The following is a 22,079-nucleotide window of genomic DNA, read 5'->3' on the forward strand; positions in this document are numbered from 1 at the left end:
TGGAGTGCAACAAAAGGACGCTTTACTTTGCGGGTTAATACAATAAAATACAATACAACTTTATTTATATAACGCATTACACAACAGCTTCAGGCATCCTCACAGAGGGCTACATCAGGAGTCGTTTAATTCGTCGGGTATCTTAGCCTTAGCTTCACGCAAAGCTAATTAAGGGCAAGGGCTCCTTCCTGTTGTCATGGAAACGAGCAGCCAAGTGGAGCGCTACAAAATGACTTGGTTAAACGGCTGGTTCTCTTAGCGCTAAGCTAACCGAGCGCAGACGATCCTTCACTTGCAGCACTGTCGGCAGACAAAAGCTGAGTGTTAAAAGACACGCTGCGACAAAAGACGCTTAAGCACGGCTTTTGTTTCAATACTTTTGTCACGTTACCTTGATGATTCTCTCCCAGCGTGAAATAATGGCGAGGATCGCTGTAAGGCACACCACAACCACGCCGGCAATGATGGGCATCAGTGGAAACTTCACGGTCTTTTCTGTGGAAGACAACAAACAAAATTAGGACCATGGAAGCTCAACAGTGGGTTGTGGACCGCAAGGATTCACCTGTGACAGTAACCAGGAAGTCCTTGCTCTTGATTCCGTAGACGGGCGAGTCGACCGTGCATCGGTAGAGGCCCTCATGCTTACTCTTCTCCGCCTTGTCGGCGGACAGCCGACTAGTGAAGCCGTCGTTGATCAGGGTGAAGCCCCCTGCGACGATGTCGATAGCGCTGCCGTTAAGGGTCCACCGCATCGAGGAGACGGGCGGGTTGGCAAAAATGTCACAGCTCAGCATCAACGATGAGGCATCCTCCACTAATACGCCCTCGGATCCCGACAGTATGGGCGCATCTGGTATAATAATCAAGTATTATTTGACGTCTATAGCCGTCAATGGCAGAGAATGAGATAACACACATGTGACATTGAGTGTGACGGAGGCCTCGACGCTGGCGTTGCTGCTCAGGCGGCAGGTGAAGGTGGCGCCGTTGTCCTGGTGGATGACCGGCATGATGCACACGGCACTTTGTCTCTTGCGGTTTCCTTGGTGGAGAATCACCGTGGCGCCGTTCCTCAGCCACACCAGTTCCGCTCCGTCATCCTCGGATCGGTTGCTGGAACACACCAGCGAAACGGTTCGCTCCAGTTCAGTCCAGATGACCCCCTCGCCGTCCATGTTGGGCACCGATTCGATGGTGACGCCTTGGGATGAAGGATAGATTAGCAGATAAGAAAAAAAAATTGTTGAGTTCAATTGCCCAACTTAATATTGTATAGAAATTTGTCCCCTTGAAATTTTGATTTTTTTACATTTTAACGAACAGCAATCAAAAGTACAATTCGGCCTTGGCGGAGTAAAAAAAAAAAAAACGACCGTATGACGCACGATGCTGGTTTCTTGGAATTGAAAGGCTATTGGTGTGTATTTGTGTGTGTGTGCATGTCATACTTACACAATGTTTGTGCCGCACAAAGCGCTAACACAAGAACACAGTAGGATTCCATTTTATTCCTTCCTGATAAGACAGTGAGAGAAAAGTTTAGAATTAATCATACGCTCTTCGTGATGTCCTTTTGTCAATGTTGAAAAAAAAAGTAACACAACTAAAATAACAACACTGATTCTGAGCGGCAAGCGTTGTAGCTCACCTGAGTGTGCTCACCTGAAGATTTGAGATGTGACAATGTGTCAGCTTTTAAAGACGCCGACGACGAGTTCAGCTTTATGACTTCCCGCTGTTTGTTATCAATCATGTGTAAGTTTCTGACCTCCGTTTATTGTTGTATTTTTTATTGCCAGTGCTCAATCTTGGGTGTGGACATGAAAAGGATTGCAGTGCCAGCGCCTTCAAAAAAAAAAAAAAGACAATAAAAGATACAGATAGTCAGCAGCAGAGTAAAAAAAAAAAAAAAAAAGGTGAACGTGCTGCCCCAAGTGGCTGTGAGTGGTGTAGCCCTACTAAAAATCAACAAGGTTCTTACTTTGTACTGTTAGAGATAAATAATGGAACAATCTGATTGGAGGCTATAGCACAACATTTTTATTTATTAAAACAATTTTATATTTCTTACTTTCTTCCTGGGATGATTTAACAAGAAAAAAGGTTACGTAGACAAAAATAATCTATTTAATAATACGTCTACCTCGTAGCAGGTTTTGGAAGACCTCCATGTCCTTCCTCTAGGTGGCGCTCTCGGCTTCATGACAGGAAGCCATGATGACGAAGTCACGTCGCGTGGGCGGCATCACCCATCATCAGTGATGCGGCAAAGCCCACCAGGGTCCCCGCCCGCTTTCAGTGTTCATGCGCAGTGTCATTGATGGCCCATGACGTAGTACCACCTTTCCCCACTAGGTGGCGACGGGAGGGTTGTTGGGTGGGGTTTTTGGGGGGGAGTGGTTGATTGGCGGCTGGGAATCTGTGAGCAAATGAGAGATAATTGCTTTGTGTCAGAGCAGATTTGGTGATGGGAGATAAGGGGTCCGGTGGTGTGATTAGGATGATGATGATAGCGCCGAGATGGGTTGGGGGGGTGGGGGGGGGGCTCGTCACTGTGATGTGGCGTAGTTAATGGTAGCGGCAGCGTCATGAGAGGCGGAGCCAAGATGGAGGAACAAAGGGGTGGCGGATTTGCCGATTGCATGTTAAAAAGCTTTGAGGGGCTTTCGGGGATAATGGCGGGTACGCGTTCTGCCGCCTGCTGCAGCTGATAATCAGGAGACAGGAGAGGGTAACCACCAAGACGGGAGTGAACTTGGTCAAGGGGGTGGACACAAAGAGAGGTGGGGGTGAGGATGATAAAGGGTGGGGGGGTGTTGTCACCTGCAAACACTTGAGCTGCCACCATTGGGGGCGAGCAATTTTGTGTCATTTGCAAGCAGCATGACGGGAAGGGGGGGGGGGGCGTTAGACGGGTTGCGGCGATCTTTGTATTTTGTGCTGCGAGAAGTAAAACATGAAAAGTAATCTAGGCCAGTGAGTCACAGGCCCGTGTTTGAGCAACATTACAGATAGCGATCATAACGGCAGCCCGTCGAGGCAGCGCTGGCATAATTTGCTTAGATGTGATTGCGCCTTAATTAAGTCCTTGTCTGATGGGCGCATCAAGTGTCCTAATTTCACTTCTTCTACCGGAAAAGACATCGTCGGCTCCCGTTTTTCAGCCTCTGACTCATCCGCCTGACGAAGCCGTGGCGTCACAAACCCCCCCCGACGCTCCACCTCCTCCCGCCCATCGCATCGTGACACGCCGTCCTCCGCGTGGCACCCTCCGCCGAGCCACTGGTGGGGGGGACGATACTCGGCGTTAATTCCGAGCTTTGTCGACTGAAGAGGCTCATTGACTGTGGCGGCTGTTTGACCTTGCAGAGAGGGCGGGCGGGCGGCCTGCTTAGCTCACTTTCAAACCATACCCTTCAGGGCGGGAGTTTAATGTTTTGTTTTGTTCTGGCTTTAAGCTACATATACCGTACGCGTGTCGGACTTAACCTGCAGGTGTCGGCAGTGCGCTTTCAAACGACTGCAGGGTGTCAAAACAAATCACGACTCCCCGACTAGCAATGCTAATATGAATAACATCTAACCTAGCATCTGTTTGTTGTATTTTGAAAACTGTTTCAGCACCAGTTACTGAAATGGACAGATTTTTTTCTCTACCCATCCAGCTCATTAAAAAAAAGCCTTGCAAAAAATCCCGAAAGTTAGCAGGCTTTATCAGGACAGCGCAGGATGCATGGGTGATGAATGTGCGCGAGTGGCGTAACAAGATAACAGATAACTGCTATTAGCGGCGAGCTAATAAAGCCTTTGAACCGGACCTCGCGGGAGGCCGTGCGTCCGTCAGCCGAGGCTTGAGTCGTGATTGCTATTATTGCCGTACGAGCGATTGCAGCCAAAACGCAATGTTTCATCAGGCGGCTCGCGGGGGACGCGAGCCTAGCGTAGCGGCCGTCTCGGTTTTGCCGCGTCTAATTGGCCCACGTGCATCAAGCAAGGGATGTTTTAGAAGAAAAAAAAATCCAAGATGAGTCAGTCGAATTTATCATCTTAGCAAACGTGTACATTAGATGAAACGGATATTTACGAAAAGCCACATTGTTCATTTAACGACTCAAAAGTCCAAATTGTCTCGACCGCCATTTGGATCCCCGGTGACTAAATTATCTTACAAAACGTGACTATCACAGCTGAGTTTCGCCCGTGTGTGCGTCCTCTTCACATTCCAGTCACATCTCCGCGACTGCCGGCTTGAAGGCGCTTTTAATTTGTTTCCACGCACACCTCGCGGGATCTTTTCCAAAATACTTGACGAGCGAGACCAGCGTGCAGGAAAACACCTGGAAGCTTAAATCACTCGCATGTAAAGAGTGTAATTGGGGATATAATTTAGTGCACACGCGTGTGTGTGTGCGTACAGTGTGTGTAATTAAATGCGTAGACCTTCTCCTCGCTATCTCCTCCAGCCAGCGCCAGTGACGCACAAAGCGCAGCACCGCCATGAGTCATCAGGCCGCCGGCATCAGCACCACCCCTCCCTCCTCCTCTCTCTCCATCTTCCCTCATCCCTCACGCCTCCCTCCCTCCCTCCATCCCTCGGCACATTCCCATGTAGCTTTGTTTCGACCGTCTTTACCTCTCCAAAGCTCAGCGAGCGTCAAAACGGCCACCTGGCACGACGATATGACTCACGCTGGCCATCTTATCTACGTACGTGGCGCGCTGGAGGTGTGGAAAGAGGAGTCAGCGCAAAATAAAGAAATAACTTGAGCCTAAAGGGGCGCTCTCTGAGCAGATGACTCATAAATGTGTCCCCCCCCCCCCTTTTTCGTCGCCACCGCCCTGCGGAGAGGGTCACGCCCACTGCTGCACTTAAAGATGGCTGGCGAAAAAAAAAATTTGAATGAGTAGTTGGAGGTTATTAGTTTCGTCAATGATGCCAACTTGTCATTGATGTTTTGGAAAATGGTGCTTACACTAGAAATGATTTAAGGAAATTAAAAAGAAAGGCATCACTTGACTCCAATTTAGGATCACTTGACTGGTTTGCTTCAACTTGACCAAATTAGCTGTCATCAAGTTAAAAGTTTCAGCTGGAGAATTATCGACAAAGTGTTTCAAGTGACTGATTGTTCAATGTTGCAAAATTTGAAATCAATTTGACCAAACAAAACGTGCATCTTTTTTTTTTAAACCTCATTGGCAGCACCCTTAACCTAAATGGTGCTTGGAAAGGTCCCGATAGGTACATAAAACCGAATTAAAATCACTTTCAAACCAGTATCTTTGAAAATGTGCACACTATGCCAGGTTGTGACTAGAATATGAAGCAGACACACAAACACACACAGACACACACACTGACGTTGAAGACAAGCCAGCTGTGATAGTCACAATGTACTCGCCGGCCGTGACGTGCGTCTGCAAGGGGAAAAAGGTCATCGGTGTTTGCGCAGGACGTGGCTCGTGTGCGGTGTGTTTACGACAGACGAGGATTTGATTGTGTACGCGGTATGCTTTACAGTTTTGTCGTTAATTACGCCGACATAAAGACAAAAGAAAACAAGTGAGTCATCACCAGGAATATCGAACGGAATTGGAAATGAGGTGGGAATCTTACACGCTATTTTTTTGTCATCAAAAAAGATTCATCAATGGCGCTGGCAATTTTTAGTCTTTGACAAATGGAATGATTTAAGACTATTTTCTCCTCGTAAGGTCCGAGCAATATTGAGTCATACGTGTTTTCTTAATCAAAGAAGCCAATAAAACAACAAATCAAGTGTTAGACCTTGAAAAGGTTGAAATTCCGAGCCCAAGCAATCTTTTTTTTTTTTTTCCTTTCTCTTTTATTTGCCACGTTAAGCCTCCTCGTGCACCAATTATCCCCCGAGAGGTGGCGAGCTTCACTCTTAAACAAAAGGAGCAATCAGTCGCCCCTCTCTTCCTCTTCCTCCTCACTCTCCTTTTCACTCCGCCGGATGGAAAGAGAGCGAGGGAAGGAAAAAAAAAAATGGAGCTTTTTTTTTTTTTTCTTGTGTCAAACGACGGCAGGAAAATGGCAGAGCGTTTAAAAGAGCCAGGCCGCTGATTGGCGAAGTCAAGCTGCCTATTTTGCACAATACCAGGAAAAAATAGAACCGATAGTGTGATCAAATGTCTGAGGTTTGATGTTTTAACAGCGCTGCTGTCTTTTTTTTATTTTAATTACAATACACGAGGAAATGGTAGCAATGAAAAAATAGACGATATGACATAGTGTTGGTTTGATTTCTAGAAGCAACAAAATTAATTCTTATTTCTGAAAGACTGCAAAAGGAAGCTCGCCTTGTTTTTTTTTTTATATAAACAGTAAAAAGTATTTTCTTGTGTTCCTAATAAGAAGAAAAAAACATTTTTCCCAATATTTTTTCTATTTTTAGAGAGCAAAACAAGACGAACAAAAATGACTCATCTTTAGCAAAAAAAGGAAAAATAAGAAGGAAAAAAGAAAATGTTTTCTTTCTTTTTGTTTCATGAATGCATTTTTTTTTAGGGGGCGGGGGGGGGCTGGCAATTTAACAGCTATTTCCTTTTCCATTCAAGTGCGCTATCATGAACCATCAGGCGAACTCCCGAGGGGGGTTCAAATCCCAGCTGCGGCTAAACAAGACCCTCCGATGGCGGCAGTAAAGCTAATGTCCGCACCCCCCCCCCAGCGGACCCTCCGAGTCCATTGAACAGCCGCTTAACGCGTGGACACACACACACGCACGCACACACACGTACACACTCAGGGGGCTTGTTGTAGATTACACTAACCAATCTAATGATCTCCTCAATGGGCCAACTGGGACTCTTGTGAGACCGCCGTCACCCCTGGGGCCCCCCCGGGCCCCTGAGAGCGGCTCGGGGGTAATTACCATGGAAATGTGTGTGTGTGTGCACGACGAAGATTAGGCTGATCTATTTTGGCTCATGTTTCCAACCACGACAGTGAGAAGCATCACCTAACAGGATTATTTATCCGCAGGATTATTTCATTGATTTGCGTGCAAAAATAATTTGAAAAAAAATCAAAATAAACCACTTATTTTTCCTCTCGTTTTTTTTTTTTTTAACAAATGTGACATCACACTTACGCAATTTACTTTCCATATATGATTTTCTATTTTTTGCTCATGAGCTCTCACTGAAACGCATAAAATTATGAATATGGAAATAGGCCTCGGTGTTCTTTTTAAAACAAAGTGATGTGTTTCTATGTATCTTTCTCGATATTAAAATTGTGTGTGAGCTGGACATTTTGGGCTCAAGTAGGAATCGTGTCGAGGAGAAATAGGAGGATGAGAAAGACACGTGAGCTTGGAATTCTCAAAGAGCAGCAGCACATTGTGGTCATCTGCAGTACGATGAGTCACCTGTAGGCACCACACACGCACGCAGCACGTGCACGGCCACGCCGATGCGCAGCCGAGCGGAGCTGCGTATAATCCCGAACGATAGTCACAAAGCGTATTGTCTTGGTTGAACGACAACACAATCGGAGGCGTCGCAATGAAAGAAGGCTCGAGGAATCGGCTTGGTGGTTGCCACGGGAGACAGACTGGAAGAAAAAAAATAAACGGATGTGCCCAATCACAGCCCCTCTGTTTCAGAGAACTCATCAGCCGCAGAGTGGGGTGAAAAAAAGAGAAGTTTTGAAGGACCCCCGTGGAAAAATTACCTAAAATGGCCGCCTCCGAACAAAATGGCTGACTTAATTAGCAATTTGGGGTATTTGAGACTTTTTCGGGGCCTACATAATGAATGGAAAAAACGATCCATCAAAAAAAGCATTTCCAGAAAAACATGATAATAGGTTGTCATTCTCGCGTTTTTACATTTGTGTGCTGTCAGACGTAACTCGGCGTGCTGCTGCGTCTGTCATTTGTGTTCGGAGTCGCCTGTGGTGCACAATCAGCAACCTGAGCAGTCGCCGCCTCACCCAAAATGTCTTCTCAGCTATCATCTCTAAGCTTGGTTGTTATTTAAAAAAAAATTACATGGGAAGAGGATCTTGAATACCAAAAAATAATCACCCCAAAAAATTGCAATCTTGAATACAATATCAATGTGATTTTTCCAGAATTGTTCAGCACAAAATCTTGCTCACTCATTCCTCAACAATCGCCGAAAGTTTAAATGAGGTGACCGGCGAAATTTCCGGTTTGAGTGATATGTGAGAGGGTCAAATTATTAGAAATGGCGCCGAAGCTTCTGCTGTCTGGCAGCAGACTCGCGATAAGCACGTCCGCTGTTGGAAATGGAATACACGCTGGTGTGATAGGGAGGCAAATGAGAATGAGCGGACGGCGGCGGAATGGAGAAGAAATGGGGAGGGGGTGAAAATGATAGCGGAGACAAGAGGCGCGTTTAGAACGGCCACTTACATACGGCAAACACACCGGCGGCTGCCCGAGCGCCTCGCCGAGTCGCAGATAAAGAAAATGGGAAAATTCCCCCCGTGCGCTATCGACTTGAAAAGAGCTGAAGGCATACAAGCTTTTCAACAAGGTCAGCTTGAACTCAGCGTCTGTTTCGGAGCCTACCCAAACACGTTACTTTCATCGATTACAAAAAAAAAGGATTGTTAATCGACTTTAATGTCGACAAAAACGATAACAGAAACATGTTAGCTTCGTAGATGACCAAAAAAAAACAGCTATGTTGCTAATTAGCCCGCCAAAACCATGTTAAACTAAAGTTTTTGAAGTCGGCCATTTTGTTTTGAAGCGGCCATTTTAGGGCTCCTAGCAACAAATTTACCGTCAATGAATTCAATCTATTCACATTGTTTCTTACGGGAAGAATTAGTAACACACACACACACACGGGATGCGAGATTGTTTGTCGCTGTAGATGTTGTCAATGAGTCACGCAGGCACATTAGGGCGTTCCAAATGACTTCCCTGCCAGTCGGGCTGCGGCGCTGATAACCGATAACACTTTTCATCAGGACTCGCTCGCCTCTCCCGCCTCGGGCTCTCCGAGCTATATTATCGACTACTATGGATTGTAGATCTATAGGGGTGTGTGTGTGTGTGTGTGTGTATGTGTGGCCTCCACATCACAGACGAGTTCATACCGTAGGTCCTTTCACACAATGTTCCGCCTTATTAGGTAGCAACAAGAGCGAAGCAACGGAATCTTGACTTTTTATTTTATTTGCTTTAATAAAATTAATTGGATTTCATGAAATCTCATCTCATTTGATTTAATGTGATTCAATACATTTGTATGCTTTCATGTATTTTCATTTTCTCTTTACGTAATTTAACTTTATGCAGTATGGTGTTTATTATATTTCATTAGTCTTTAACACAAGTACAATTTAATATAGATGGAAATTAATAAAATTGTATGCTTTTTAATTCAACATAATTTCCCTTTATTTTATATATATGTGTTTATTTTTATATCAATGTTTTCAATGTCATTTCATTAAATGTAATGTACTTGTTTAGGTGATTGTTTTGCGTGATTAAATAATTTTTTGTACTTTTGTAAATGTACTGAATTGATTATATTTTCAATTACATTCCAAATAAATCCATTAAATTAATTGAATTTAGCCATCACGCTCACAAACATATCGCTAAATTGAAATTTTCAGTATCAACTTTGTAAGAGCAGCATTTATTTTTGCAAAGGTCATGATGACATTATGAGCGGTTATCTGTTTTATGTCATTTGCTGTGCTGCAGCTATTTTTGTCCTCTCCACACTGTTGCAGATTGTTAAAAGCTGCTTGTCAACCTCAGGCTGACAATAACAAGCGCCGCGTCTCGAATTCATACGTATTAAATGCTTTTAAAACGAAATGGTAAAAAAAGATTTCGCCCTCAAACTTCTGTTTTTAAAAACCTATTATTCTTGTTCTTCCAAAGGGTAGAAGAAAAATATTGCCTTGCTGGCATGGAAATAAATGGCTCGTGGTACGTATTCAATTTTGCAGCCTCAAGCAGTAATAAATGCAAAAGCAGCATAGCTTAGCATACCAAATTCTTGTCAGAAGACAAAGAGAGAAAAGAGATTTTTGTAAACAACTTTTGCTGTTAGTAAAAGTAAAAAAAGTCAATTGTAAAATTGAGTTGTATTTCTACTCCAGTCCACTAGATGGCGGTATGGTTAAACCCCAAAGTATACAAACAACCCATGAAATGACACAAAAACAGCACATACATCTATTTTGAAACAAAACTTAACCCAGGAGTTGTTCTGAAACCACCAGGAAGTTGAAAAACAACCAAGTACCCATTCTAGCTTCTATTAACGGGTCCGAGGCCTGCTACTGGTTGTGCTTCGGTGCGGCGGGCCGATCCCGCCTTGGCGTTGGATGCGTGTTTACTGACGCGAGGCGCGGAGATTGATGGCGGGCGCTGATGTCTTTGCGCTGCCCGTATGAAACGCCTCATCAACCTCAAATTTGCAGGCCGCCCCGGGACCGCCGCCATCATTCACGACCACCCCCCGACCCCACCCTCCTGGCGCCCCTCGTCCTGCTCCTCTTTCTTTGTAATGGAGAATGAGGGGAATATAATTTGGATGGGTGGCGATGGATAGCCATTCACGGCTCATTCTTGGATGGCTTTGACGGCCTTATGGATCGGTATTCATTATGTTTGACGCACTGTGGATTTTTCATTACGAGCGCTCACAGTCTATAAAGCAGCACATTGCTGACACGCCGCATTCTCCGTGCACCTTTCAAGTGGATCATTTGCTCAACACATTAGCCACCGCTAAATGCTAAACAAGCTTTCTCAGAAAACCACTTCCAGGTATATACAGGTACAACCTTCTTGGGTTAAGTGCTTCGATTCCGTATTGCCCAGACACACAAGTCAGGCGAGTCTACCGATACAACGAGATTTCTTAGTTTTTCGCCTCATTTCGAGTTTACAGAAGACTCACGATATCCAATCGAACGAATTACGACTCATTCGCAGCGCTAATATATAGCGCCACCTGTTGCTTTGGCATAGCAAAATTGTTAATTTCAGAAGGTCTAGGGACAACAATGGAACACAGTGTGAACTATTATGGATATTCTTCTGATTAAATGGGTGCAACGTGGTGGAAGATTAGAGCGTGGGCACACAGGTCCCGCACACGGCGCCACCTTCCCGGGGGTCCATTGTGTTGCGGGAACCTTACAACGCAATTACTCGTCCATTTCCAGCCTTGGCGGAGCGCGGCGGCGTGGGTGGGAAAAGCGTATGCTAATCGCTCGGCTGCACTTTATCACTTGAAGGTGTTGTGCTCCCGGCAGCTGCATTAGCGCAGACAAAAAAAAAAGAAAGTAAAAGACGGCCATGCCAGCGTGCAGGTTCATCATTCTCAAAGCATCTCCTCCTACGTCAGCACAAAAGAAGGTGATTAAAGGGAACATAAAGGCTCTTCGCCCAGAGTCTCAATTATCTCAGTAAAACAGCAGAGAAAACTCTCACGTGAGTTACGGGTATTCATGCAGAACTACAAACAAAAAAGTTGTAATGTGCATGCCAGGCCACTAGTTGGCGATATCACCACAAACATGAATATGTCCATACACTGCAGTTCTTGGTCTTGGTTTTGGAATTTTTCTCAAAAAGCTTATTTGGTGTCAGCAGAACCAATAGAAATCTTTAAAAAAAAAAAAAGGCAGTGACAACACTGCCAACTAGTGGCCTGGCATGCACATGGTGCATCCTTCTTGAGTCGAACTCCAAACTTTGCAGAGGAGAAACTTTTCGCCGATTAAACGTGAGCCAAGCTCCTGCGAGGCTCCGCGTCAATGGCCTTTTGTTCCGTTTAATTAACTCCGACCACAGACGGCCACAGAGAGAGAATGAGGAACCTTTTGGCGGCCATTTTTACGAGGTCATTATCCAGTACCTTGAGAGACCTTCAAAGACACGTTCAAGTGTTCCCTCCGTTATCATTTCCAAATCTTTGCAAATATTACATTTTTGTTTTAGAGCGAGAGACAAAAGGCGGCGAGGTGTTGTGCAGTGGTCGAGTGTGAGTCAGGTTTGGTGGCGGGGGCTCGTGGGGGTGGGGTGGGGGGGTTCGTTGCGCAAAGGGGCGGCTAATGCAGAGTGGCAGTTGATAATGCCAAGGCCGTGATATTAGCCAACATCTGCCCTGCGGCACACCTCCAGTGCCGCTGTCATCATCGGCACCGTCATCAAGCATTTCGGCACGCAAATAACGATGCCCCCCCCTCCTCCGCCCCCTCCCTCGCAATGCAATCTAATCAAGCAGAGGTTGTCATGTGATGCCTTAGGGGCTGTTTGAAATTAGAGCTTTTCTCACGCAAATGTCTGTGTTGGTAACTGTCCATTGTTTGAGTGGTGCCTTCAGGAACAGACTCGAATCTTATTTTCCTCACACAAGTGACCTGCGAACTGAATCCATCCATTCATCCAAAGTTAAATGCGTATCCATTCATCCATTCATTGAATGATGCCTTCAATGGCAGTCTGAAATCATAGAAGCTGATCTATCTTTCATGTTCATCTATCGGTGGCTTGACAAAACGGAAAATAGAGCATGAAAACATATTTGCTAGCATCTCGGTGCACTCTTGAAATGACTCTCCACTTTGCTCAAAACTGTCTTGCACTTCGCCTGACAATAAGATTATAAAAATAAAGATTTCTGTATTCCCCACCCTGTCAAATATATAAAAAAATCTAATTGCATTCCTCTCACAACACAGCCAGAGGAAAACAAAATGGTGGCGGTGCGCGTCATAATGTTTGTCAATCATATCAGTGAGAACAGACCACTTTCCTTCTCTCACCTGTTGACGTACGCTTGGGTGACTCTCATGGGTGAATCAATACTAATTACAGTGACGTATATAATTGGACTGGGAAAAAAATAGATGAAATACAAGCAGAATAAATCTTTCGTGGACAGTTTCTGGTCCTGCACAACTGATTAGTTCAGTCCCAAAAAAAATATGCCTGTCTGCAGTGGATATTTTTAGAACAAGTCTACACACCCCTGTTCAAATGCAGTTTTTTGTGACGTACAAAAAGTGAGTCTAAGAAAAATCAATTTAGAACTTCTAAATCATATTAAATCTTGTATATTGCACAAGTGTGTACACCCTCAGTCTATCTACCAAGCTAAATATTTACCTAAAGTCATGTGTTGCCTTCAAGGACAGTCAGAAATCATAGCTTTCCTTGCTCCCAAATGATTTTCTAACCATCCATCTCGTGCTGCCTTCAGGAACATTCCTAAAGTGTCACGTCTATAATTTATTTTCCATTCTTCCACCTAAGTCTACCAACCTAAATTCCCGTGCTGCCTTCGAGGCCAGTCAGAAATCCCCAATCAACCAATAGAAATATTTCAACCAACAATTGAACGAGTTGCAACGATTGCAAAAAAGCACAACGCTGTTAAAGTGCACTTTAACCGAGCATCCACACGCACGCACACAAAGCAGCACTAATTGATAGCTCGTTAACAAGGTCGCCCCCCCCCCCCCCCCTTCCCCAACACCATCCGCTAATTTTCCCCTGGTGCAGCGGAAGATTTAAGAAGTCGTGCAAAATGGCTGCTCCATCTCTCACTCACTCACTCTCTCTCTTCATTGAAGAATATTTCATTCATGCCATTTCCCTTCATTCATGCTGGAGGGAAGGGGAGTGGAAGGGAGGAGGGTGGGAGGGGGGGCATGTGGGGGCGTTGGTGCCATCTCCACACCAACGTTCTTATCAATGGACGTGACGTCAGCACAGCCTGCAGCTGGGGGTGGCGTATGGAGGGGGGCGGGGGGGGGGGGGGGGTTGTGGTGGTGAATGTGGGGAGGGGGGGGGTCGGTGATGTAGTCACGTGGTTCCACGGAGGGTATATACAATAAAGTTGCGCTGGCCGTGGTGCTGAAAACATCCACTACAATACATTAGCTGCACGGCTTAAAGTGACAAAAAGCAGTTTGGATTTGTTTTGAAAGAGTAACAGTTTTATCTGAATATTCTTAAATGTCGCGCGCAGGCTGAGAAGAAAGAGAAGATTTTAAATTCTCCCCAGTCTTGATGAGATTAATTTTTGGAGCTTTACTTTGACTTTTTTTTTTTTTTACCCCCCATCGCTCGCCCCCCACCCCCACCACCCCACTATAGTGGGACCCCAGGTAGGTGAGAAAATTCATTCATCCATTTCTTCATTCATTCATCATTTTGTGGGATTGTAACGGCAATTGCGCGTTTTATCTCTTATTCGCATTTTATTTAAGAGGAGGAAAAAATACCTTTACAAATAATCCATTGTAACTCACGTTTTCTTATGTGGTATAATAATGCAATATGAATAATAACTAAACGAAATCTGTCATTACCCCCCTTTTAACCCGCATTGGCACGTGCCATATTGCGCCAAATTGATTTTTTTTAACGCAAATTGAACAACGCGCATTTGTTTCCGTTTCGTTTTTCTTTTAAACTCCACAACGGCGACACTTAGTCAATTAAATCGGTCTATTTTGAACAAGCCAGTGAATTTATTTTTAAACTTCAATTTGAATTCAATTATTGTGCATTGATGACGTGGAGACACGGGACAATGGGGGGGCGTGCACGTGTTTCGTTACAGAAAATAACGAATGACCAAAAGGGAAACGCAAAATACATAGATAAATATAAAAAAAATACAAATAAATAAATGTGCTGGATGTAGTGTGGAGCGGATAAAAATTTGGGGCTCGCGTGCATTCCGCCACAACACGCAAACTGAATCGTGGGGGGACGTGCCCACGCTACAAAAAAAAAAAAACGGACAAAAGCTTCTTTTTTTTTATGAGCGCCCACACTCTTCCTGCAAAGAGGGTGATTGCAGTGGGCGGGGGGGGGGCTTCAAATGGACCATCCAGATAATTTGCTATTTGCTTGGGAGGAGGAAGAGGAGGGTGGGTGTACGTGGGGGGTTTAAGTAACTCAAGCGTGCCTTGCAGCTTTTTTACCACGCATGACTTCCACGCCGTCGCTTTTACTCACGGGACCTTTATAGGATTACATATTCTTTCGTTCTTTTTTTTTTCCTCTTCCAAATACATAATTCTTTTTTCTTCGTGACAAATTGTGCGCGCCAAATAAAAAAAGATGGCTGGAGCGCACGACCCCCTCCTGGCTTTGTTGGCTCGCGAGAGGAGGAGGTGAGAGCCGCATTTTGTTGCGAATGGTTTGAAAAATACAAAGTATAATTTGTACAGTTTAATCTAGACGTGGTGGTGCTAAAAGCAAAATGTTGCGTTGGGGGGCGGGGGGGAGAAAAATGGCAATGCGTTGCGCCAATTCTGTGCGTCAAAATTGTTGATTTAAACCGTCCCAATGTGAGAAAAGCAAATCTTCACGTCATCAAAGATTCGAGAATGAAAATTAAATAAAAAAAGACAGAGAAATTGAGGACATTTTTGTGTGGGCTCGGTTAAGAAACGACGGTGCGCTTAAAAACATTCAAATCCAAACCTTGCCTCCTCATCGTGACACGCGCAAATGATTTTTTGTGATTCATATTCATGTGAGTCTATTTTCTTCCACTCATTCTCTCACTTCAATTCAGAGAATTATTTTTGGGGGGGGGTAATATTTGTATTTTAAATCTAACTGTCCTGGCTTGCATGTTGTGCCCCCCCCCCTCCCCTCACAGGTGCATCACCTCCCTCCTGCCTGCCCTGCATGGTCATGACCAGTCATCACCCCCCTCCCTCAGCCCGCCTCATCCTATTGGTCCTCCTCACCGTCACTCTGTGGCTGGCCACCAACGCTGCCCCCGCATGGGCCGAACCCGAGGACAGAGGGACGGCAGAGGGAGGGGCGGCGGAGAAAGAGGAGGAGACGGTGGTTGTTTTGCCGCCCCGGGGCGACGACGGCGGAGGCAACAATGCGTCGCGGGACCGGGACGAGCGTCCGGAGCTGGGATCGGACCCGGCGCGGGTGCTGGCAGTCCTCCTACAGGCTCTGGACTTGGAGGGTGACGAAAGACAGGAGGGGGACGAGAGACAGGAGGCGTCCTCTAGCTTGATGGACGTCAATGAGATAAGGAGGCAGTCCGGGGCTGATGAGGTTGTCCAAGACTTTGAGGAGGAGAGAGGTCACGGGCAGTCAAATGAGGACCTCACGGAGAAAACACCAGTTGATAGTTTCCTGGCTTCCGCCCCCCAGGGGGACGACAGCTCCCTGCAGCGCAAAATCCGCGGCTACTTCCAGAACATTGATTTGGGCCTCCAAGACAATGAGATTCTGCCACCCCTGAAGGGCTACAAGGCGTACAACACACAGTTGGCCCGAGCTGGAAAGAAGCTCCACTGGCAGGAAAATTCTGCCGCCCAGGCCGGCCCCATCAACGGTGGTAACTTCATGGATGACTTTGAGGATGAGGGCGGCGAGCTGGAGGAGGAGGTGGAGGAGGAGGACGAGAGTCTGAGCCGCATGGAGGAGGAGGCCAGGGCCCAGGCTGAGAAGCTGGAGGTACTCAGGCAGCAGGAGGAAGCCGAGCGAGCCCGCGAGGAGGAGCAGCGTTTGGCCGACGTGGCCTCCGACATGCTGCTCCAGTACATGGGCCGCAAGCAGCAGGCCTTCCTCAAACCGCGGCAGAAAAGCAGCAACGCTGCCGAGGACAAGCGCTCCGAGGAAGTCCTCCTCCCCGTCCAGGACGAGGACGACCTGGACCAACAGATGATCGATCGTCTCATCGAGATCAGCAGCAAGCTGCACCTGCCGGCTGACGACGTCATCGAGATCATCAGCGACGTGGAGGAGAAGAAGAAGAAGCGGAAAGAACTACAGCAGCAGCTCCCTGCGGTTGCCGCCTTACCCGTGGTGCCCCGATTTAGGCCCCTGGTGCCCCCCCCTCTGGCCGCGCCGCCCATCTACCACTACACGGCCTCCAAAAACCCCAAGAAAGCCCCCTACAAGGCCCCCTACAAGGCCTCCTACAAGTCCATGAAGAAGTGGCAGAAGGACAAAGGCAAGTCGCGCAAACAGGACTTGTGGTACCAGCCTCAGAGCCCCATCGACTACTGGTACAAACCCCAGAAACAGTTCCTGGCCTTCCCTTCCTACCCGTACTACCAGAAGCCATATCGGGCGTACTACCCAGTCTACTTCCCTTACCCCAAGCCGCAGTACTACGGCAAGCCCCCTTCCGCCCGGGACCAGACCTTCAACACCCAGGACCTTGATCCGCAGGGTCCGCGACGTAGGCACAGGGGCCAGGGCAAGAACCGGGGGCAGGGCTGGAGGCAGAGGCCGGCGCCCCGCTTGCCCGACACCCCGTACATCTCTAACTATATCCTGCCCCACCCACGGACCTACCAGCCCCTGCCGCCCCCGAAACCCCTGGCCCCGCCCCGGAGGGGCAGGCGGCCCCCCTTTTACTACCAGCCGGCCACAACCCGGGACGACGACTACGAGGAAGACGGCCTGGTGCCTCAGATGGACAGTGAGGAGGAGCTGGAGAACTTTATCGAGAGGATCTACATGAAGCGTAGAATGTACTGAATGACTGGTTTAGGGAAGGGGGGGGGGGGGGATTTGAAGCCCAGGGTGGGGGCGGTGTTCTCGTAAGGCTAAAATGTATCATTTGGATGGTCCAGGAATGAGATTCCAGTTTGTTCTAATCCATTATTTTTTTGATGTTGTTGAAAAGGTTCAGTCAGATGAATGGGGCTGGGAGGGGCTTACCCTGCACTTCGCCATGTTTACATTGTGAACACAGGGCGGAGTACGTCCGTCTCCATTCAGGTTTTCTACAACACACAGCGTCACTGGAACCATGTTTACAACATGTCTTTGTATGTTACATTACACACACAGACACACACACACTCCCAAAAAAAAAAAAATCAGACAAGCTTTTGGTTGTATCAGATGTGTGCAGGTGCCTTTTACAATTTAAGGGAGGGCACATATATTTTTTGATTTTTTTTTTTTTTAACCCCCAGAATTTTTGCCTTACACACACTAGTCTCATCCCGAAGCCCCGCGGTCCCCACAAAGCACAAAACACTTCCAGATCTGGTGGGCCGAGGTTTCGCCATCATTCTTGCCATCCGATTGGATGCGATTTTATGTCATCTTTTTTAGCATGATTCATATAATTTTGTTGTTGTTGTTGATTGTATCCATAATCTTTAGGGCCCTCGTGGAATCGTTGCGTTGTTATAAGGGATTTGAAATTCATTCTGGCAAAAAAAAAAAAATTCTTAAAGGGGTAATATCCAATTGACATGCATTAAAAAAAAAGTTTGATCATTTCGTGGGTTAACCATGTGTAAATTGGCACGAGGGCCCGTTCATCACTTTAGTTTTGTTTAAAAAATATATATATATACTTGAAGTCCGCCGCCACCAGTGTGGGGGGACCAATCGCTTTTGTTCATTTCCTGAAGAAATTCAATGACGAGTTTGCGGTGGGGTGGGGGAAGTGTCAGGGATTGTGCTATTTAAAAAAAAAAATGAAAACAAACAAACAACAACAACATGCACGTCTTTCTACTTGCATCTTTGAAAAAAGGACAAAAAAATGTGGAAAAAAAATAAAACAGTGTGGAGAATTCAAGATGGCTGTCTTCTCTCATTAAAACTGTGAACACTAATAATTAAAAAAACAAAAAAAAAACAAGAAGGAGGAAGACCTGCTGACGCCATCTGTGTGAACGAGTGTTTGTGATTGATGTCACCGTTAGCATTGTAACATGTACAGTGTGAAATAAAAACATGCCCGTGCAATGTGTACAGAACAGCATGACGATGATGACCACTAGTTTTGCTATACTATCCTTTAAAAAAAAAAAAAAAAAAACATAAATAAAAGCAATTATTTTATTAAAGGTGATTTTTTTCATGGTTTCTGGCTGTCTTGGAATTTGGTGGTTTTGGTGGATATCGGGCAGTGCGGATAGGAGCAAAAAGGTAAAAAGGAAGGAAGGATGGAAGGAAGGAAGGAAAGAAGGAAAGAGGCGGTGATTGACTTGTGATTGGCGCATGAGTCATCCATCTTCACACACGCGTGCACGCACACACATTACTTTAAAGGACATTGCACCGGCTTGCAACCTCAACATTGCGACGCTGTCACACTAAAATGAGTCATTTTCATGTCACCGTGACACACACACAATTCTGGAAAAAGCGCATACACAAACACCAGAAAAAGTACACACGCACATTTTGTGTGTTGTGATTCAACTCGTTTCCATTTTTCATCTCATAAGAAATAATGGAAATGATCTATGCTGGGGTAAACAAAAACACGTGCACACTCATAAAGGGATTTTTTCAAAAATATTGAAGATTTATAAAAATAAAATAAATCAGGAAGTGAACAGTGTTGGTTGTATTGCGTATGGCAGGGTTGTCCAAACTTATTTTGAAAATAACATTTACTAGTCCAAAAAAAAAAAAGATCATAAACAAAATGTCATCTTACCACATATCTCTCTTGTGGCGGTCAGCATGATCCAGGGGCGGATCTTTTCGGGTGGGTCACAGGGCCGCGGACCACCCAGAAATTTGTTGAACCTTTAACAGAAAATTATCATTTAGTCGGGTTTTGTTGCTGTTGAATGACTTGGTAGTGTCAAAAATTAGATAAATAAAATTAGACTGAATGACTCATGGGAATGAATCGTTTGTGGACAACCAGTTCGTACCCCGACGGACCTCCCCTTGTGTTGATACGGCACTATTTCTTATCTACAAAATGTCGGCTGCCACAATTCCCGGGCGTGAAATCCTTGGCGCTTAAAGAGCTCTAATTCAATAAGAAAGAACTCCTTAACTTTGACTTTCTCGGTTCTTATCGCCGCAGCGCCGACGCCTTACACGCTGACGCCGGCGTATAGTACAAGCGCTGAGGAAATGACAAAAAGATTTTAAGATTGCCTCGGGCAAAGACGAAGGAGGGAGCATCGGGAGCATTCGGATATGATGTCCGCCAACTGATGTACAAATGATGTTTTGATGACAATTTGAAATGCGGAATTCCTCTGTCGAATTCCCAATTTTCAGGTTGCCAGGTTTTGTGTGGTGGCAACTTCGGATAAGAAAAGGGGAAAAATAACATCAAACATCTTTTTCTGCTATTTGGACATATTAGGCCTCATCAATGCAGCTCTCAGCGACCATTAAGAGCAGTGAAGGAGGCCTTCATCTTGCTTTGCCTTTTGTCTCTCATCTGCCTTTTTCCTCCCCTTACCCGTCACCTTTGTTCATTGCCTATTATTTCACCGCTACCCCAGTTTACCCCCCCAGCCCCTTTTCATCCTCTCATCTCGCAGTTTCTTGTTGAAAAAAAAAAAAAGAGAGCAAGGGAAGGCGAACAGGGCGAAAAGCACTCTCGCTGCTGCACTGCTGGCACAATAGACTGGCGGTGAGTCATCACCACTTATGTTCTCGCCGTCGTCCTCCTCCCACCAAACACACACACACACATATATATAGGGAAAGGGGGGCTGGTCACTCCAATTACTACCTACCTGCCGTGCACTTAGAGGACGAACAGACACACACACGTTCCAGTTCTGCACAATGACCCTGAAAGCAGCAATTGGCTCGCTGTGTAATTTAGGTGATTGCGCTTTGCAAATGGCTGCCTCACCGCATCAAAGTGCAGACAAAAAAAAAGGCGTGTGTGCATGGAGGGTGGGGTGGGGGGGGGGGTGCTTGAGGTCAGTAGGACAGATTTTTGACTTTGGCAGTGGTAAATGATGCCGGTGGCGTGCACGAGATGGCCCTGTCTCCGCTTTAAACGTGTTAATCAGCATATGGGGTTGGAATTTTTATTTTAAATGTACTTTCTCTTGAAATATAATATGTTCATGTACACAATATTTTAGTATATTTGTTACTCATGCAGTCCAATTCTCGTGGCTCGTGCATGGGCCGTGACGTCACAGTTACGTTGGAAGCAGAGGTTGTGTGTTTTGTGGGTAGCATGTAAACCGGATTAAAATGGAAAAAAAAATCCAATGCACGTGTGGCTTCCAATGATACGCGGATTTTCACTAATCGTGAGCACGTTGTCTACCTTGCAGTCGTTGAGGAGACATTTTATAGCTTGTTTTTATGTTTAGGCGCCATCTGGTGGACATGTACAACAATTGCGGGTCATGTTTTGTTTGTTTTTCTTACTCTGCTCTTCATTTTTGTATCCTATCAGATAAGTGCCCAGTTTAACATTATACAATGGTTGCAGAAAACACTAAAATATGTGAAAATTATGTCTCGGGATGACCCGATTATTTATCTCCGAAGCGGGAGGACACCCGAGCCTCGGCCCCTCTGGGAGTCTTTAGGGCGAGCTTTTTGTGAGCCATTCGCTAGCATTAAATATTCAACACCTGTAGTTTCCGTTTCACACTGTCGGGCGCAGGGAGAAAGAAAGGTGAGCCCACCTTGATAACATTCTAGTGGGACATTTTGCAAGAGGAGGATGGATTTAATGACTGTATCTCACCTCGGCGGGACTGATTTGAGAAGAGTCGGTGAAGAGGATGACGGGTGTGAAAAGTTCTCAGGTGAAATAGCGGAAGTGGAAAATGGGGGTGGAGGAAATGGAGGACGTCTTCAAATGATCGCCTGTGATGGGGAGACAGAGATTAAGGTTTGTTCTTTTGGGAAAATAAAAACTACTTTACAAACATGACACTTAAAACGTAGAATGAAATTAAAAGTTGCTGCATTGGAAAAAAAACTCATTACAAACCTTCAAATTGATTTATTTCTTTGGGGCATTTGAATAAATTAAAATTGTTTACAGGTCAACAACCCCGAGAGCTCACAAGATGACATGCAGAGTGATGCCCCCCCACTGTGCCCCCCACCGATAGAGGTAGAGCTGACACCCGGGCTATTGTCATCACATCCCTCCAATATAGATGGTAAAACATACACTATCATTTTTGTAATGACATAAGTGAATGAAAAGAATGAAACCGTTTTATCATTATTTCCTGCTTGAAAATTATTATATGCATTTTTTTTATTATGCACTCTTAAAAGTGGTGGGTTAAAAAAATGGACTGATGCTGCAATAATGACTTTCCATCAATTGAAGTG

At 45.6% G+C, this 22,079-nt stretch overlaps 3 protein-coding genes across 5 annotated transcripts in view; 2 read left to right on the forward strand and 1 right to left on the reverse strand.

Annotated features, from left to right (window-relative positions):
- Positions 1-22,079, reverse strand: part of tmigd1 (transmembrane and immunoglobulin domain containing 1) — a 25,476-nt gene continuing 3,397 nt past the window's right edge. The window contains exons 2-10 of one of the 2 annotated variants that reach the window (XM_088398684.1): positions 21,478-21,599; positions 19,450-19,541; positions 2,147-2,422; positions 1,666-1,848; positions 1,456-1,518; positions 920-1,204; positions 566-853; positions 392-495; positions 1-300 (exon numbers count right to left, since the gene is read on the reverse strand). In XM_088398684.1, the coding sequence (XP_088254810.1) occupies positions 289-300; positions 392-495; positions 566-853; positions 920-1,204; positions 1,456-1,518; positions 1,666-1,756 (843 nt within the window). In that variant the 5' untranslated portion in view covers positions 1,757-1,848; positions 2,147-2,422; positions 19,450-19,541; positions 21,478-21,599 and the 3' untranslated portion in view covers positions 1-288. Of the gene's footprint in view, positions 301-391; positions 496-565; positions 854-919; positions 1,205-1,455; positions 1,519-1,651; positions 1,849-2,146; positions 2,423-19,449; positions 19,542-21,477; positions 21,600-22,079 lie in introns of those variants that run through there. The other variant, XM_088398686.1, reaches the window with a different exon arrangement.
- Positions 13,921-18,579, forward strand: LOC148386523 (uncharacterized). Of its 2 annotated transcripts, none has more exons than XM_088398681.1 (2): positions 13,921-14,155; positions 15,667-18,579. In XM_088398681.1, exon 2 carries the CDS (start codon positions 15,696-15,698, stop codon positions 17,517-17,519), a length of 1,824 nt encoding a protein of 607 aa, XP_088254807.1. In that variant the 5' UTR covers positions 13,921-14,155; positions 15,667-15,695; the 3' UTR covers positions 17,520-18,579. The 2 variants fall into 2 exon arrangements, with proteins under 2 accessions (XP_088254807.1, XP_088254805.1); XM_088398679.1 differs by lacking the exon at positions 13,921-14,155 and adding an exon at positions 14,986-15,172.
- The window catches only part of LOC148386524 (uncharacterized), a 1,606-nt gene continuing 719 nt past the window's right edge, over positions 21,193-22,079 (forward strand). Inside the window, exons 1-2 of the mRNA XM_088398687.1 lie at positions 21,193-21,624; positions 21,781-21,901. Of these exons, the coding sequence (XP_088254813.1) occupies positions 21,454-21,624; positions 21,781-21,901 (292 nt within the window). The 5' untranslated portion in view covers positions 21,193-21,453. The remainder of the gene's footprint in view (positions 21,625-21,780; positions 21,902-22,079) is intronic.

Source organism: Syngnathus floridae, chromosome 15 (genome assembly GCF_059516105.1).
Source record: "Syngnathus floridae isolate MCC-2025c chromosome 15, RoL_Sflo_1.0, whole genome shotgun sequence".
Classification (NCBI taxonomy): domain Eukaryota; kingdom Metazoa; phylum Chordata; class Actinopteri; order Syngnathiformes; family Syngnathidae; genus Syngnathus; species Syngnathus floridae.